Source organism: Gopherus flavomarginatus, chromosome 3 (genome assembly GCF_025201925.1).
Source record: "Gopherus flavomarginatus isolate rGopFla2 chromosome 3, rGopFla2.mat.asm, whole genome shotgun sequence".
Classification (NCBI taxonomy): domain Eukaryota; kingdom Metazoa; phylum Chordata; order Testudines; family Testudinidae; genus Gopherus; species Gopherus flavomarginatus.
In genome coordinates this window covers 151,101,601-151,117,339 of record NC_066619.1, presented here as the reverse complement: position 1 = coordinate 151,117,339, position 15,739 = coordinate 151,101,601, and the positions used below count along the sequence as shown (strand labels likewise).

General features: G+C 40.4%; 1 protein-coding gene across 1 annotated transcript in view; it reads right to left on the bottom strand.

The window, feature by feature from the left end:
* Positions 1–15,739, bottom strand: part of GTF2E2 (general transcription factor IIE subunit 2) — a 57,508-nt gene that overhangs the window by 19,992 nt on the left and 21,777 nt on the right. Inside the window, exons 3-5 of the mRNA XM_050945061.1 lie at positions 12,382–12,473; positions 11,602–11,709; positions 9,487–9,669 (exon numbers count right to left, since the gene is read on the bottom strand). Coding sequence (XP_050801018.1) covers positions 9,487–9,669; positions 11,602–11,709; positions 12,382–12,473 — 383 coding nt within the window. The remainder of the gene's footprint in view (positions 1–9,486; positions 9,670–11,601; positions 11,710–12,381; positions 12,474–15,739) is intronic.

The window sequence follows — 15,739 nt, the reverse complement described above, 5'->3', positions numbered from 1 at the left end:
GCAACCATCTCTACCTTCCAGCCAGGCTAAGGTGGACGTTCCGTGTTCTCATGCTCTATGGGTTCGAGATCCCTCAAGGGCTTGGAGAGCTTGCACCCTCGGGTGCGCCGCCAGCCCCAACCTGGGACCTCAACCTAGTTTTAATCAGACTTATGTCTCCCCCAGTCGAGCCGTTCACGACTGGCCCTCTGATATACCCGTCTTGGACGACAAACTTTCCTCGTAGCTGTTACATCGGCCAGACGGGTCTCCGAGCTCAGAGCTCTTACGAGGGTTCCGCCGTACACTAGGTTTCACAAAGACAAGGTGCAGTTATGACCGCACCCGGCTTTCCTCCCTAAGGTGGTTTCGGCCTTTCATGTTACCCACAGCTCAACGCAATGGGCACAACCATTGCACTCCTTGGACATCTGTGGAGTGCTCGCATTTATATTGCGCTGCCAGAACCATTTCGTAAGGTGCCCCAGCTCTGTCACGGTAGCGGGCCAAAGGGAGGGCTTGCTTGTTTTCCTCTCAGAGGATCACATCTCGGGTGATGGCAGACTTCCGAACTTGTTATGATTTGGCTCATATTTTCCCCAAGCCACATCATCGTGCAGTTTACCAGGGCTCAGGCTTCATCTGCCGCCTTGCTGGCTCGTGTTCCTACCCACGAGATCTGTCGCGCAGCTCCATTGGTCCTCGGTCCATACCTTTGCTTCGCAGTATGCCCTGGTTCAACAGTCAGGGGATGCTGTAGCCTCTGGCTCAGCAGTTTTCATTCTGCCACATTTCACTCCGACCCCACCGCCTACATAAGGCTTGGGATTCACCTAACTGGAATGGATATGAGCAATCACTCGAAGAAGAAAAGACGGTTACTTACCTTTGTAACTGTTGTTCTTCGAGATGTGTTGCTCATATCCATTCCACACCCGCCCTCCTTCCCCACTGTCGGAGTAGCCGGCAAGAAGGAACTGAGGAGCGGGTGGGCCGGCAGGGATATATATCAAGCGCCATGATGGCGCCACTCTAGGGGGCGACCTGCCGGCCCACCGAGTTGCTAGGGTAAAAGTTTTCCGACGAATGTGCACGCGCGGCGCACACACCTAACTGGAATGGATATGAGCAACACATCTCGAAGAACAACAGTTACAAAGGTAAGTAACCGTCTTATTCTACTGTACTACTAAGCTACTCTGCAGGAAGGCCCACCATAACTTTTTATCATCTGTTGACACAGAACTATTCAAAATGCAGGAAGAGATTTTGCCCACGCAAACGGTACCCTATTTTGTTAGGGTTCAGCTCACAGACTACTGTGAAGGGAAAATTGTTTTAACTACTGACAGCTGATTGTGCAGCAATCCGTACTGACAGAGGCACAAATAAGGTCTTGTAAGAATCTCAGAGGCCACTGGGCCCTTGAAGAATACAGGAAGTAGATTATCATCCATATTTTTCCATTCATGTTGCAATGGTGATCCAATGTCTAGTTTACCTATGTGCAAAGACAGCAAACAAAGATTTGAATCTTTTGACTGGCCCTTCAAACTGTCCTCACGTGCTGGGAGCTTGGCCACTGACCTGTCCTTTTTGATTGCTAGAACCGAGGTGCAAGCAATTCAGGTCTCTGCGAGTCTCCTTTTCTTTCTAGCTCTGGTCATACAACACGGCTACCAACTTACTTGATGCAGAGATTGTGGCTTGTCAATCACTCTCTGCCAATTTGGCAAGATTTCTGAAGTCGTAAGATCCCTCTGCTTTGGCAACAACAGATTCCTCCCCCCCCGACAGGAATGACACAAAGTTACATTCTGTTAACGTACATACATCAGGAAGTATGTTGAAGGAACCATGAGTGTATCACAAATTGCATGCACAGGTATAAAATGACACTTGTCAGCTATGCTGATAATGGCACTTGTTTCAATCCATGTTATCTGTGTGTTCCATTTTTAGAAAGTAGTTAACAACAAGGACTAAAACACTTGCATCAGCTGATCAATTACTATGGTGTATAGAATCATAGGGTTAGAAGGGACTGTCAGGGTCATCTAGTCTAATCTCTTCCAAGATGCAGGTTTGTCTGACACCAAGAGACCCAAAAGAAGTCACCTGGCACATAGAGCATGCAGAAGCATCCTTGTGTCTGCAGCTTCTTGAGTGCTATACTGTACAAAGGTTCTTCAACACCTCTACCGGTGATGGACTTTGCTACTTCACCACTGGAAAAGCCTCCAGCAAGAACAAAATGTGCACTGGAAGTGCTCCCACACTCTCAGGTGCATTTTGAACCATATCTTCAAACAGGAAATTTACAAGTGACTGCTTGTTGGATGCCACGTTTAGAATTTTTTTCCATGGAGGTTCAAGGCATCCACCAAACATCTGGTATTTTTTGCTTCCAACCTCAGAACATGCTGTAAGCCTTGCTGGAGCCGCAGGTATAACTAACAGTATGAACCAAAGACTGTGAACCAGAATTGGCCTGGCCTTGGCAAAATAGCAACGCACCAGGTATTAGTTAACACCAAGTAAGCACATTCCTGACCTAAGAGGATGGTACAGGAACACCCAGAGTTTGCAAGCAATTGTGTAAACACATTCCTGGGAGAAGGTACGAGGTACACAGATTCCCTGTAAGATAAGGAGGGACTGACAGGATAATGGAAGTGGAGGTTTTGTTCCAACTAGCAGGTACAAGGTACAGGATAATAATGAAAAGCATATGGAATGTAACACATAACTTGTTCGGACCAGTATATAAAAGGAGAAGTCATAGGAGGGGCATCTTTGTGCTGGTCTAGTGGACAGAACCCTGGTGTCCTGAATGAACTAATACCACTGTCAAGGGCGCACACTTTAGTGTATCTGTAGCTCCTATGGGGTGCTGGTACTGTGCCTTGTTGACAATACACCTGGCTGAGCGCTTTCGCCACCGAACGGAGCCTGTGCCCTTTCTTATGAAGAACATGGAGGTCTGCTAGTGCAGCTGACATCGGAGCTCCAAGAACAGTAACACTAGCAACATGAACATGGCAGCATTAGCATCATTCCACAGCATTACCACCACATGTCTCATACGGGTTTCTGCAGTTTTCACAGTGTACTGTTGTCACATCTGTGGAAGACTGATTACGGAATTAGCTTTGTCAAATCTTTTCAGGATCTGCCTCAAGTACTCCGCAGATAACTCATCACATGTGAAATTTGTCTCCAGTCATCAATTGTTTAACAGTCATGGCATCTCTGAGGCATACTGTGCTTTCTTTGTTGCATGCTCTTAGCTCATGGATTTTTTCAACTTGAATTTCAAGATGATTCAGCTCTGTCTGTTCCTCTCATTGTTCCATCAACATGCAAGAAGGACCCAGGCACAGGTTCAACTGGGTGACTAAGAACTGTTACCACTGAAACATCACCTCTGCATCTTACTAAGTACAGAGTTCCGCGGAACACAATTTCTGGACTGATAGCTGCTGTGATTGTCCCTCCCCATTGCCAGACATAATTTTGGTCTTCTTGGCTATGTCAACAAATATTTTGATGCCAATTTCTTGACAAGGCTGAAGAAGCTACCTGAACCATCAGAATCAAAAATACCTCCAGCAAATCTCTTCATTTGTTTTTCACCAACATCTGCTATTTTCAGTAGACTCCTGAACATCTGATGTTACATGCAGTCCAGTAGATACGTTGATAAGCACTTCTGGATCTGATTCAGGGTCAAATGGGTTTTGTCACATTGCTGATGACATGGTTGATAACAGCTGTAACATGCTCTTCACCTGTCTTCAGTGCAGAGGTAAAATTTGTTTGTTGTCTTTGTCTTCACTATTTTTTATTAAGCCACTTTTCTCTCATAACTTTTGCATATTCATAATATGAAGCTGTGTACTGTCATCTCTAATACTAATATTGACCTGTGCATAAGTGTCACTGAATTAAAAATCTAGTTTCTAGAACATTTCAAAAGGCTAGTACTGCATGCATAGGCAATTACAAAATAAAACCTTCCTCGAGGCAGACGAAATACTACATTGTATGTATACAAACTTATGAATGGAGAAGCATTACATTAGGAATTCATGTACATTTATATCAACCCATTATGTAGTACAAACTATGGGCATGCAATCCACTGCTGCTGGTGCACAACCTTCAGTGAGACTCATCTGGTCAGCAAATTTCAATTGAAAATACAGAAAACTATTATAATCACTTGTGAAACACTTTGACATTTAAAAATACGTGACATGAAAACATTTCATGTTAGTATACTGCAAAACGCTGATATTAGCCATTTTTCCCACATGCTAAATAGCTTCATCATTTCTAAAACAATACTTGCATGAACAAAACCAATAAAATGTTTTTAATACTTTGTCATTTGGTAGCTTTGACCAATAAACACTATATTAAGGTGTTGTATGCAGTGTAGCTGTAGCATGTCAGTCCCAGGATATTAGAGAGACAAGGTGGGTGAGGTAATATCTTTTATTGAACCAACTTCAGCTGATGAGAGAGAGAAGCTTTCGAGCCACACAAAAGAAGAGCTCTGTGTAAGCTCAAAAGCTTGTCTCTCTCACCAGCAGAAGTTGATCCAATAAAAAAAGATACTCCCCGACGCACTCTGACTCTCTAATATAAAGGTGTTGAAATTAGCTTAAACAGTGAAAATTCATAGACTCATAGATTCTAGGGTCAGAAGGGACCAATGTGATCATCTAGTCCGACCCCCTGCACAAAGCAGGCCACAGAACCCTACCCATCCACTTCTATAACAAACCCCTAACCTATGTCTGAGTTATTGAAGTCTTCATAGTCCTGTTGCAGTGTTTCTGGAACTATGAAAAAATGATACTGTCTCATTTTGGGTACCATTATTTCACCTCACCTACAGACTTACTGCACCACTTTCCAGGTCCACATCATAGCTCATCTACATGTACATAACAACATCAGCTTTCGAATGATATATGGATGTGGGCGTGTATAGGTGTGACAGTCTGTATCCCCATGTTCACCCTTTTTACAAGATTATGATGGATTTTGTACTACGTATGCCTTGTGAGGTATCACTTGAAAGCTCATAATTTGCTGATCATTCCTGTCCTGGAAAATATGTGTGAAAACATTGTACATAAAGTTTTAAGATTCTACTGTATAACACTACTGAGATATGTTCCAAGTTTAGAAACGCAGCCACAAACCAGTTCCTCAGAGACAAAAGGCAAACCGATGCCTCAGCCAGGTGTCAACAAAATCAAATGGATTATCACCTGGTTAAGTGGACAGGCTTTGGCAGGAAAAAGGGTGCGAGAAAGAAAGAAACATTTTGGCAGAGAAAGAGCTCGAGGTTCCCTTCCCCACAGACCTTCTGTTTCCTGAACCTCAGCTGGAGAGGATTTTCAAAGAAAAAGAGAACAACAAGAAAAGGGGAACAGATGCCTCAAAATACCCCTCCCTTTCCCTCTGCCCCTGGCATCAACAACACCTGAAGGACAAGGAAATTAACTCTGAACTGGGGGAGGGGTCCTGGATGAAAGAAATCCAGCCAGTAAGACTGCGATAGCATGTGGTGAAAGAAACTTTTGCTTTGAATTTATTTAGCTTGTTAAATTATATATTAATTGCGTTTTATCTTTTATTTTCTTGTGACCAACTCTGACTTTTAGGCCTCATTACTTGTAATCACTTAAAATCTATCTTTCTGTAATTAACAGATTTGTTGTATTGTTTTATCTAAACCAGTGTGGGTTTGGGAAACTCCATCTGAGATCAGATTAGTGCACATCATTTTCTATTAATGAAATGACAGACTTTACATGAGCTGATATTGTCCATGAGGGTGCGCGGCAGAACAAGAGACACCTTTCTGGGGGGAAGTCTGGGAGTTTGCTGTTGTTGTCCATAGTGTAATTCATGGGTGGCTGGGAGTGATTTACATACTGGAGGCTGTGTAGGCAGACCAGGAGTGTTGCTCTCACAGAAAAGCAGTTTAAGAGGCACCCAGGTTCAAGAATTGAGGGGACACAGCTGTTCAACAGTCCAGACTGTACCCTGGGTAATGTCACAGCCGGATATGTACCTTAATTTTTTTTTTTTTAAAAAGGTTCTTTTTGGAGTATTGTCATATACTACCCGATCTCGCAATAGTGAAAGCTGTAACGAAGTGAGAATGCAAGAAACTATAGGGAAGCAGCAATGAGACTTAGCTGGTAGCAGCAAAATGGACACCACGTCTGACAACTCTGACAAAGTGAAGATGAGCTGAACAAATTGAAAGGAGCAATGGGATTAAGTGCATAATGTAAGAACAGTGCACAACTAGAGAGTAGGAGACCAAAGAACGTTTATAAATAGCAAACCACAGAAAAGTTGTGAAAGATGTGGTAACACACCAATTCACAGCTGGAAAAAAGTCCAGTAAAGGATGCAGTAAAGGGATGCCACAAAACTGGACATTTTGCAATATTATGCAGGTCACTAAGAATAGTGAAAGCAAGAGAAGAGAAGAGAACAGTCAGTTAATAATAAGTTCACACTGGTGAGGGAAAGATGCTCAGTAGAACAGATAACACCTAGGATGAATCTGGATGGGTGAAACCTTTCATTTAAAATTGACTCTAGAGCAGCAGTGAGTGCAATTCAAATAATAAAATAAAATAAAATAATAATAATAATAATAATATAAGCACTCCAAGGACACAGCCTGCAATAATTTAATCAGATTCTACACTACACGGATGTTTGTGGCAATTTCCGTGGGAAACTGAAGAAAGGAAAAAGTTCTTCAACAAACAGCAGCTGTGACACAAGGGCTTTCATCTTCAGTGTGTTCTGATGTAACAAAGACACTCCTGAGCCGGCAAGCACTTTGTCAGAAGTGATGCCCTGCAGGAAACTGTTCAGAAGTGAGAATTCGCTCTGGAAGACTGAACAGACCCCCAAAAGACTTGATCTTTAGAATACAGGCAGTATTTATATGTAATTAATGAGATGGCATATCAATACGTAGTTTTAAAGGGTCTGAATTTTATTTTGAATTGTTCACTGATTTCAATTCTTCGGTTGACAAGGTTTAACAATTTGAAAGACAGGGAGACGGGGAGTGGAGTTCAACTTGGTCCTCCACTTCCCAGAGAGCATTAGAAAATGTTGCAGGAGGAACTTAGTAAAATGGAGGACTTTTGGAGAGGAGATAATTTTCTATTTCTCTGCTTAAGCACGTTCAGACATTAACTAATCAGTCATCACAGCACTCTTAGGTGGTAGGAGGTAAAGCAGCACTATCTCATTTTACACACAAGGAAACTGAAACAGAGAGGCGGTTTGCCCAAGGCCACACAGTGAATCAGTGGCAAAACTCTCTTGACTCCCAGTATTATGGTCACTCCTCCAGACCACACTGCTCTGATGCCAGAGGTGCTGAATATCCACAGTTCCCACTGATTTCAGCTGCCATCTGTTGAGAGTGCTCAGCACTTCAGAAAATAAGGACCCAGGTGTCTCAAGCAAGACACCTAGAAAATTAGGAACATACAATTAGTGGTCATGTGTGAAGTGTTTGGCCTAAGTGATTTGCCCACTAGGCCACAGGAATTCTGTGGCAGAGTCAGAGATGAGTCCAGTTCTCCAGGCGGACACTCGCTATCCTTTCTCTTCCTGCAACCCTCTGCCTTAGTCACTACACCTCTTCCAACTTCTATCCACAAACAAGGTAGGGGTCATACGAACAACTGCTTATCCACTACACAACCCTGATTCATGCTTAGGTTAGGCCCATCCTTTGCAAAGAATGAAGGAAGGTCCTGGGGAAAAAACAGTACGCAATCATGTAATTAAAGACTCTCTCATAATCCATATGCACACGGGAAGCAGTGAGGTTGCACAGGCCACCTTCATTTTGGCATTTTGAGTTTTGCAGCCTAAACATTTCTTTAACATAAGGTTTTGTATGTACATTTCCTATGTATGTTTTTAAAAGGAACAAAAAATCTATTCTGTTTACTTCAGCATTGACTTCTAGCACTAGAACTAAAGGATTAACTACAATAGCTGGCATCAAACTGTTACTTTCTATGGACCAGCTAATAGAGAACAATGCATAATACTGGATTAAGGAACCAGATTAAGCTAAATGAAAATAAACAAATATTAAACTAAAATAGGAGTGTCTACACACACAAATTTGCACTGGTTCAGCTGAACCAATTTAAAAAAACACTAAGGTAAATGGGTGCAAGTTTGTTTGTAGACAAGGCCTTAGTAACTAATCAGGGGCCTGAGCCTTAAAAAAGCTGATCTGAATTGAGTACTCAATTCCTATTGACCAGGATCAGGCTACATGGCAATACTAGGGTTGCCAACTCTGACTGAAGCTATTCCAGGAGATTTCCCCCGCAACATAACAATGTCATTTTCTTAAAATATCCTATTAAAATCTCCTGGATTGCTTTCAATAGTCACCGGGAGATGGATGCTGATTCTGGGAGACTCAAGGCCATTCCTGGAGGGTTGGCAACCCTACAATAGACAGTCAAGGCTGTGGCATCATTTCTCCATTAATTTACCATCTTGATTTGATATTTTTTTTTTTACAATTTTTTATTACGTTTTCTAAACAAACACATAATAATTTAGAATTATGAATCATGAGCAACACTACCATAGTCCAGGATTCTTCCCGAGACTGCTAGTTCTTAAAAAAGATCTTCAAGAATCCTTATTTTTTAAAAAAAAAGATTAAGATCACATATCAATATTTAAGCACATGAGAAATCATTTATCTACAATTTCCTGAGTTCAAGATTCAATGTTTCTCCTATGAGTGAAGGGAGAAGGGATTTTTAAATATTTAAATTTAACGCATAAGTGCCTTTGTAATACTCAAGTTCACTTTTCTGTAACTTAGTACTTTAACGCAGTTTTTATTTTTGCAGTGATTAACATAGGCTTTGCACTTCACTGAGCCAAGCCTGCTTTTGTGAAAGTGAAGCTGTTACTGCTATGACAGTTTACCTGAGAACGGAGATAAGTCATTGCAGTATCTTGAAGTACAATTACAGTATGTGAAAAGATCGCTGATTCAGACATTTTTAAGACCAGAAGGGACCACTGTGAAGTTTGACCTCCTGTATAACACAGGCCCATATGGCTTCCCTGAATTAATTCCTGCATGACCTAGAGCAGATCTTTTAGAAAAAATCCTGACTTGATTTTAAAATTTCCAGTGATGGAGAAAAACAAATCTTTGTAAATTGTTCCAAAGGTTAATTACTCATGCGGTTAAACATTTGCCCCTTATTTCTAGTCTAAATGTGTCTAGATTCAACTTCCAGCCAATAGATCTTGGTATATCCTTGGCTGCTAGATTGAAGAGATCGCTATTACCACCTTTCTGTTCCCCACGTAAGTACTTATACATTGTGAAAAAGTCACCCCCAGCCTACTCTTTGATAAGGCAAATAGATTGAACTGTGAGTCACAAGTGTTACTTACCTTTATGGCTTTCTGTGCATTGGGTAGTCCTTCCTCAATATCTTCCAGAAGGATTCCTCCCAGTCCTCGCTGGTCATGCTTGTCCAAGAGTCTGAGCAGAGCCTTTTTATCTTTCAAATTGTACTTAGGTTTGAAAGCATATTTCCCATCTATAACTTCTATTTTGGGATTGCTGACTAGAGCCTGTAACAGGGACATAAGTTTTAAACTTAAGAAAAAACATGAATGTATATGTATATTTGACTAAACAAACTTGTCATCTGTCAATGACGGCACACCAGCAACATATTGTAGCTGACAATTAACAGGCTCGATTAGGAAGTGGACTTGGGATTCAGGATCTTAGAACCAGTAGAGGCAGAATTCATCATGATGGTACTTGTTACTTTACAGAGGAGGGTTAAGCATTATTTATACAATGCACCTTAGGCTGGGAGATCCATAAAGGCACTTGTGGCAGCTGTTTTAGAAAAAGCTGCACAGCTCCTTTTTGGAAGGAGATTAGAGAAATAAAAATACCAGGGGATACAAAAATATGAATTCTTCTGGACATAAAATGCAAACAAACTATTTACCCAACATATCGCACTGATCTCATATTGAGGTTACAAATGTGAAAGACATTACCCTGGGATGAACAAATCTGTAGTCAGTCTTCCCCTGGTGTCAACCGGCACCAGCAGATGCAGAAGAAATTGAGAAGAGCAGACCTCCTGCACAGAAGAACTTTACCCATGATGGCAAATTCAGAGTGAAACTGAACAGGATTGCATGGACAATTGAAATGATAAAGATACGTTCCTGTTTCACAGCCAGAACCACAATGAAAGTTCTTCTAAAAGAGAGAGCAACCCTACTTAGTTTCTTCTGCAGCTGCCAGCCTGACCCTGAAAGGAGAAAGAGAAGAGACACAGAAAGAAGAAAGGAGGGAGAACACACAGTCATCATAAAAAAGTTAACTAACTTTGGTAGCCTACCAAATTCTCAAGAGATTACGTAAGCCACCAAAGCTTTAAAGTGAACTGCCATAATGTGCCTGTTAATAGCCTACTAGACTACCATGCTGTTGAGCCTTTGTTCACACTTTATTATCACTTACAAATGCAATAATAATTTAACGAAGTGTTTTCTTCTTAGTTTAGCATCTATGTGATAATGCTCTAATGGTGAAATCCTCGACAAAGCTGCCATTGACTTAATTGGGGCCAGGATTTTACCCTACAGGTACACATATCTGGGATTTAGTAGGGGTATTAGTGCCAGTGGAATGTTGCAAGATACTTTTATTATAGCCACACTACCTTTACTATATCTTGTCTTTTTAATCTAACTACTACATATACTGATTGTTTTCTTGCTATATGTCTATGTTAGTTGGTATTACACAAAAATGTAAGTAACGTTTCACTCATAAATGAAGCAGCAGAAGAAAAGCAGATAACATCTAAATACACCAGACTCCAACCATTGCGTTTTATGGAATTTTACTTTGCTAAAGCAGACTGAAGGACCACAAAGACATTCTTTCTCATCTGGTTAACAGTGTGTTATGAGGAGGAGGAAGGGGGCAACGTGGTTAAATACTGTATTTCCATAAAAGGGAAAAGTATATACAAAACAGAACCTCCTAACACCCCACCCCAAATCTTCTGCTACCACTCCATCCTTAGCTCACCAAAATATTATGAAAATTCTAAAGCTCTTAAATAGCTGTGAATCTAGAGATATTATTTTAGACCAACTGTTTTTCTTTGGTTAATATAAGATCTTCAAATGCTGGAGTAGTTTTACATTTAACGTATACATTAAGATTCTTTGACAAGTATTGGCTCATTGTATTGCATCAGTAATGAATTAATTAACTTTATACCAAGATTTGTAAATGCTCTTCACGTGACTCCTTCTACAGTCTTTCACAATTTTAGAACCATTTCAGTTTCAGAGCTAGTATCACTACAGCACTGGGTTATTCTTGAGAAAGAATACAAGTGAAGAGGGCACAGCATTTTTAGCAGAACAGTTATATTACAGAGTTTAATCATTAAGCAAATGTATATGAGTTGAGTTTTATTATTACTGGTCATTAGTTACAGTCTGAAAATTTGTTTTCTTTACCTCACTCATTAACCATTGTTTCTGCCTGAGTCCAATATCTAAGTGTTGCGTTTCATCCAAAATTTCTTCTAGAGTTAATGGATGTGTATCACCACGCTGGTGCCGCGTCTGATAAAATAAATACCATCTATTAGAGTTCTGCAGGTACTTAATGAAAGTATGAACTCTACAGCAATTTATTAAGACTGATAACATGTTATGGCAATCCCCACCGCCCAGAATTAGCTGTTCTAATTTAAACGAAAAAAGTCACGATGCACAGTATTTTAATAAATATTAATTCAAGGACTGGAATCTTCAACAGTTTGCTCTGGAAACCTACTAAGAAAATGAATCTATAACGTCTGTTATGATGAAAGACAGCACTTAAAATAAAAGCTGATGACAGGAAATGAGTCAAATTATAAATTCAAGGATAGTTGACATTCCTAAACATATGAAAGAAATTAGCCCTGAAAGAGATTTTGATAAATGGTTCCTGAATCGTTGATCAGTTCTCATCTCTGGTTTACGTCAGCAGACTCTCAACCATCTTCTTACTTTTAAACTGAGCAAACCTGAGCTGGAGTTACTGGGATACAAACACTGGGGAATCTTACAATGACAATTTTTATATTAATGACGTTTTTGGCATTAAACAAGTAGTTCTGTGTGTCTGATAAAAGTTCTTAATATTACTGCTACAATGGAAGGTCAGCTTATATAAATGTGTCAGATGACAAGTGGATAAATATGTATAAACATTTCAGAAAAATTATACTTGAAATAAAATGACTATACCTTCATATAATTCACTATCTTAGCAAGGACTCCAAACTTGTAGCCAGAGCCTCCTGAAAGGGCTTTCAAGTTAAATGACCCATTGCTGTGGTCTGCAAAAGACGCAAAAGAACATATTCTCAGAAACAGATTTTTAGTTTTGCACTCAACCCAGCTTCAATTATGCATTTCTTTTTGGTACTACAACCATAAATAAAAAGTATACATAGTTCAGAAATCAAGACCTGGGCAATTTCAGTCGGCTCTTTGTGAATGAAAATATGGTCTCTATGTAATTCTGTAAGTGCAGAAATGTTAAAATTTATGCTTTAAAGAGGAGGTAAGCAAAAATCAATACCAAAGAAGTACATTTTAATTCCTAGGCTTAATATCTCACATTTGACTTTTTGTTGACACCAGCTTTTAAACAACTATAGTTGTATTCACTGAATGTCATCTCCAGGCAAGCTCAAGGTTCCCACCCACCTACATGACTGAATGGTGCCTATATGCCGTGACACTGTGAACCAGGAGTAGAAAATTTAATTTAAAATTGGGAGCAATACAATACCAATTAAAATGCCCTTCTCTATTCCGATGTGGCTTCTAATCTGAGCTGCTTCAACCCAAAATCAATTGCAGTAGCAAAGTCCACCAACTGTATCAGAATCAAATGCCATTGCTACTGGTTTCTATACATGAAACAATCCCTCAGCATGCCTCTTCAGACTGATATTTGTTATCTTCTGACAATCTAGAGCCCATATACTGTCTATACTTTTCACATTTCCATTCACCTGGGGCACTGTGAGGCAAACTTCTGAACAATCTGAAAAAATGTTCATATGAGCAATTTCCTGTTTATATGTAGCAGCTGCTAAGTGGCTGTTATGAAAAAAATTAATCACAGAGATAATATGATTAATGACTCCGCTACTGGAGTGGAGAGTATGCTTATAAAATTTGTGGATGGTACTGAGCTGAGAGAGTTTGCTAGTACTTTGGAGGACAGGTTTAGAATTCAACACTACTCTGACAAATTGGAGAATTGGTCTGAATTCAACGAGATGAAACTCAATAACGACCAGTGCAAAGTACTTCACGTAAGAAGGAAAAATCAAATGCACACCGAAAAAATGGGGAATAACTAGCTAGATGGTATTAAGGCTGAAAAGGATCTGGAGGACATAGTGGAACACAATTTGAATATGAGTCAACAATGTGATGCAGTTGCGAAATCATTCTTGAGTGCACTAACAGGATTGTCACAGATCAGACATGGAAGGTAATTGTCCCGCTCTAGTTGGCCCGGGTGAGGCCTCAACTGGAGTAATGCATCCAGTTCTGGGCACCACACTTTAGAAAAGGATAAACTGGAGAAAATATAGAGGAGAGCAACAAAAATGATAAAGGTTTAGAAAATCTGACCTATGTGGAAAGGTTAAAAAAACTAGGCATGTTTAGTCTTGAGAAAAGATGACCAACGGCGAACCTGATAACAGTCTTCAAATATGATAAGGGCTGCTATAAAAGAGGAAGGTGATCAATTGTTCTCTGTGTCCACTGAAGGTAGGAGAAACAGTAATGGACTTAATCTGCAGCAAAGGAGATTTAGGTTAGATATTAGGAAAAACTTTCTACCTACAGGGGTAATTAAGCTCTGGAATAGGCTTCCAAGGGAGATTGTGGAATCCCCTGGCAGTGGAAGTTTTTAAAAACAAGCTGTGCAAACACCTGTCAGGGATGGTCTAAGTCAGTGGTTCTCAACCTTTCTGGGATCGGGACCTGTCTGTAAATGTTTATGGCCTGTCGCAAACCAGTAAATAGTCTGGGGGTGGGGGCTCTGGGGTGGTTTTGGTCAGTCAGCTGCTGCCCCCAGGGGAGGTTGGGTCCTGCAGTTCCTGTACTGTGGGGTTGGCTAGGCTCAGCTCTCTGCTCTGGGCATTGCAACCTCAGCCCCCCGTTATCAAGTCCTGCCCCTCAACTGGACCAAATTTGTGATAGTGGAGTTGTGACTTGCTCATGGGATTGCAGTGCTGCTCAGATTTCCATCACCATGACAGCTGGGCCCATCCTGAGTGGCGCTGGGACCCTACAGGTTGCAATGCCTGGAGCAGTGAGGCGAGCCCCGCCGGCAGGAGATGCCAGGTGACCCTTTGAAACATTCTGGCAATCCAGGTTTGGATCCTGACCCATGGTTTGAGAAACTCATGTCCAGGTTTATTTGCTCCTGCCATAGTATAGGGGGCTGGACTTAATAATGTCAGAACAAAACACAAAATAAAAGAACTGTCTCTGCCCTAAGGAGCTTACAATCTAAGTATAGGACAGTTCTTGCAAAACTTTCCTCTTAACCATATCGGCCACATTATCAGTTACAAAATTAGTCACATAGGACTTGCAATCAAAAGGTCTGAGAAGGAATATATCTCTAGCAATTGCTGTTAAATAGTCACATGAATGTGGCTGACCCAAGGTACCAGTGTTTGTCACACAGGTAAACATCTCTCTCAGCAGTTACTGTAGCATGCACGATAGTTTGTGAACATTACATTAAGCTTGTACATTAATATATATATTCACTAGTTTCTGAAAGTACTCAGTCTTCTTGTCTTATGCAAATGAATGTCTCATTTAACATATGAGCAAATGTCAGTCAGAAAAACAGAAATTAAAAATATCTATAGCAGAAGGTCCAAACTGAACAATTTTCACAGAGAGCTGGCTGGCCACATGACACTGGCTCTTCGTTTCCAGCTACTAAATTTAACCAAAAGGCAGTTAAAATACATTAAATACTTTCTTATTATTTTTGTAAACAGTTGCTGCAGTTACCACGGAGAAGTAGCAAAATGTGATGATGAAAAAGAAAAAACGTTGTCCTCACAATTTTGAATGGGTCTCTCTATTGTAAATCATGTGCCTCATTATAAAAAATAATCTGAGAACCCTAATCTACAGAGAATTTCACCCAGTGATTCCTGAATATTAACAGATTGAACTATAGCACATCTCTTAGAAAGCCATCTAATCTTGATATAAAACTCCAAGTTAACACAACACCATTTTAATATTTTAAATAACTAGTCAATAACCATTTCTAACCACTTCACATGGCTGGAGTTAAATGCTGCACATTTTGCGTGGAAGGAAAAGTCTTCTGTGATGTGGATGAGAATATAGAAAAGGCAAACTTATAGGTTGCACCAGGTATATGAGAACTTAAATAGAAATTTCCAGTCTCTCTTATGGTTGGTTGCTGGTATATGCACTGAAGCAGCCTTAAGTGATTTTTAACACAATCTTTGCTTGACAAAATATAAATTAATAAACTGATATTTAGATTCTCTAAACACAGGGCACTTCAGAAAGGGACAGT